At 46.0% G+C, this 1,266-nt stretch overlaps 1 protein-coding gene across 1 annotated transcript in view; it reads left to right on the top strand.

The window, feature by feature from the left end:
* Positions 1-1,266, top strand: part of stmnd1 (stathmin domain containing 1) — a 3,444-nt gene extending 2,178 nt beyond the window's left edge. Inside the window, exons 4-5 of the mRNA XM_016669217.1 lie at positions 375-500; positions 678-1,266. Of these exons, the coding sequence (XP_016524703.1) occupies positions 375-500; positions 678-1,121 (570 nt within the window). The 3' untranslated portion in view covers positions 1,122-1,266. The remainder of the gene's footprint in view (positions 1-374; positions 501-677) is intronic.

Genomic DNA, 1,266 nt, shown 5'->3' with positions numbered 1-1,266 from the left:
CTTAACCAGTATGTCACAGACTTACTTTAAAAGTTTAATTTTTCCTGCTTTTATTCCAATTACCTGTAACCTTCTCCATGTCTATCAACAGGTCCAACTTTATAATCAGTATCAATTCTGCAGGATAGAATAAAATAAAGTGAATGAAGGCCAGTAAATAGCCTGTGAAGACTTGACTTTATTCACAAAACCTTAGAAACTAGGGTTTGACATAATGCCACTGTTCCTGAATGCAACAAAACTTTTGTCAGCAACATTACTTTAAACGCTGTAACATATAGAAGAAGGCACAGCATTTGAAATATAGCGGTAAACTGCGTTTCAGTTGTTGCAGCAAAAGCAATTGCAGTGAAAATGTTTATTTGTCTTTTTAGGACGAATCCAAACGTGTCACTAGAAGACTTCCTGCCAGGTTGGAGTCACTGAAGGCCAAAAAGGTTCAAAGCCACAGCAGAGAAGAGTTTGATGAAAAAATGAGGCTGGCTGAGAAGAGACGCAAGGTGGAGTGTTTGGATCAGTGTTAATGTCATGTGCTCCATTACAACCACAAACCTGTTTCATATTTCACAAATTACGTTGAAGTTTGTGGTTTAAAAACAAAACAAAAAAAACACTGAAAAGTTCACTTATCTCATTTCTCGCTCACATAAAGATCTGTTTCTCCCATCGTCTTTTAGATGAAGCAAGAAGAAATGAAAACCCGTTTAAGGACAAACACGTCGCAAGGTCGACGAACGGCTCCCGTCTCCAGCGCCGGGGAGGAAACAGACTCGACCTTGAGTCCTGTGGAGTCGCTACAGCTCCCGGCAGCCAGCGCAGCGTCTCCAGCTCCTGCGCTCCACGGCCAGGCCCCACGCAAAGCAGCCGTGGGAGGAGAGTGGGTCAGAGGGGCTGAAGGAGACAGCAGGGAGTGGCCGGAGGGGAAGCACCAGGGGGGGAAAACGAGGCACGGAAGTGAGGAGGTGGGAGAGGAGGGAGATCACCTGGAGGGAGGCGGGATGGAGGAAGAGGAGGTGACTCAGGTGGAGGAGCTGAGGGCAGGCGAGCTCCTCGATTCTTTAGAGGAACTGGAGAGTGACTCCAGCTTTCAACGTGCAGAGGACAAGGACGAAATGTTTTAGTTTATCACATAACGGAGCCTCTAATCAGCGCCTCACAGGAGAGGGGAGGAGAGGAGAGGAAGGCAGCCAAAGGATTTCATTTTGCACATTCACAGAAGATGTTGTTGGCCACTTGGATCTTATTAAACAAATGTAAAAGGGCAAA

Source organism: Poecilia formosa, unplaced genomic scaffold (assembly GCF_000485575.1).
Source record: "Poecilia formosa unplaced genomic scaffold, Poecilia_formosa-5.1.2 Scaffold21, whole genome shotgun sequence".
NCBI classification, from domain to species: domain Eukaryota; kingdom Metazoa; phylum Chordata; class Actinopteri; order Cyprinodontiformes; family Poeciliidae; genus Poecilia; species Poecilia formosa.
Note: the sequence above shows the minus strand (reverse complement) of the source record. Positions and strands in the feature narration are given on the sequence as shown.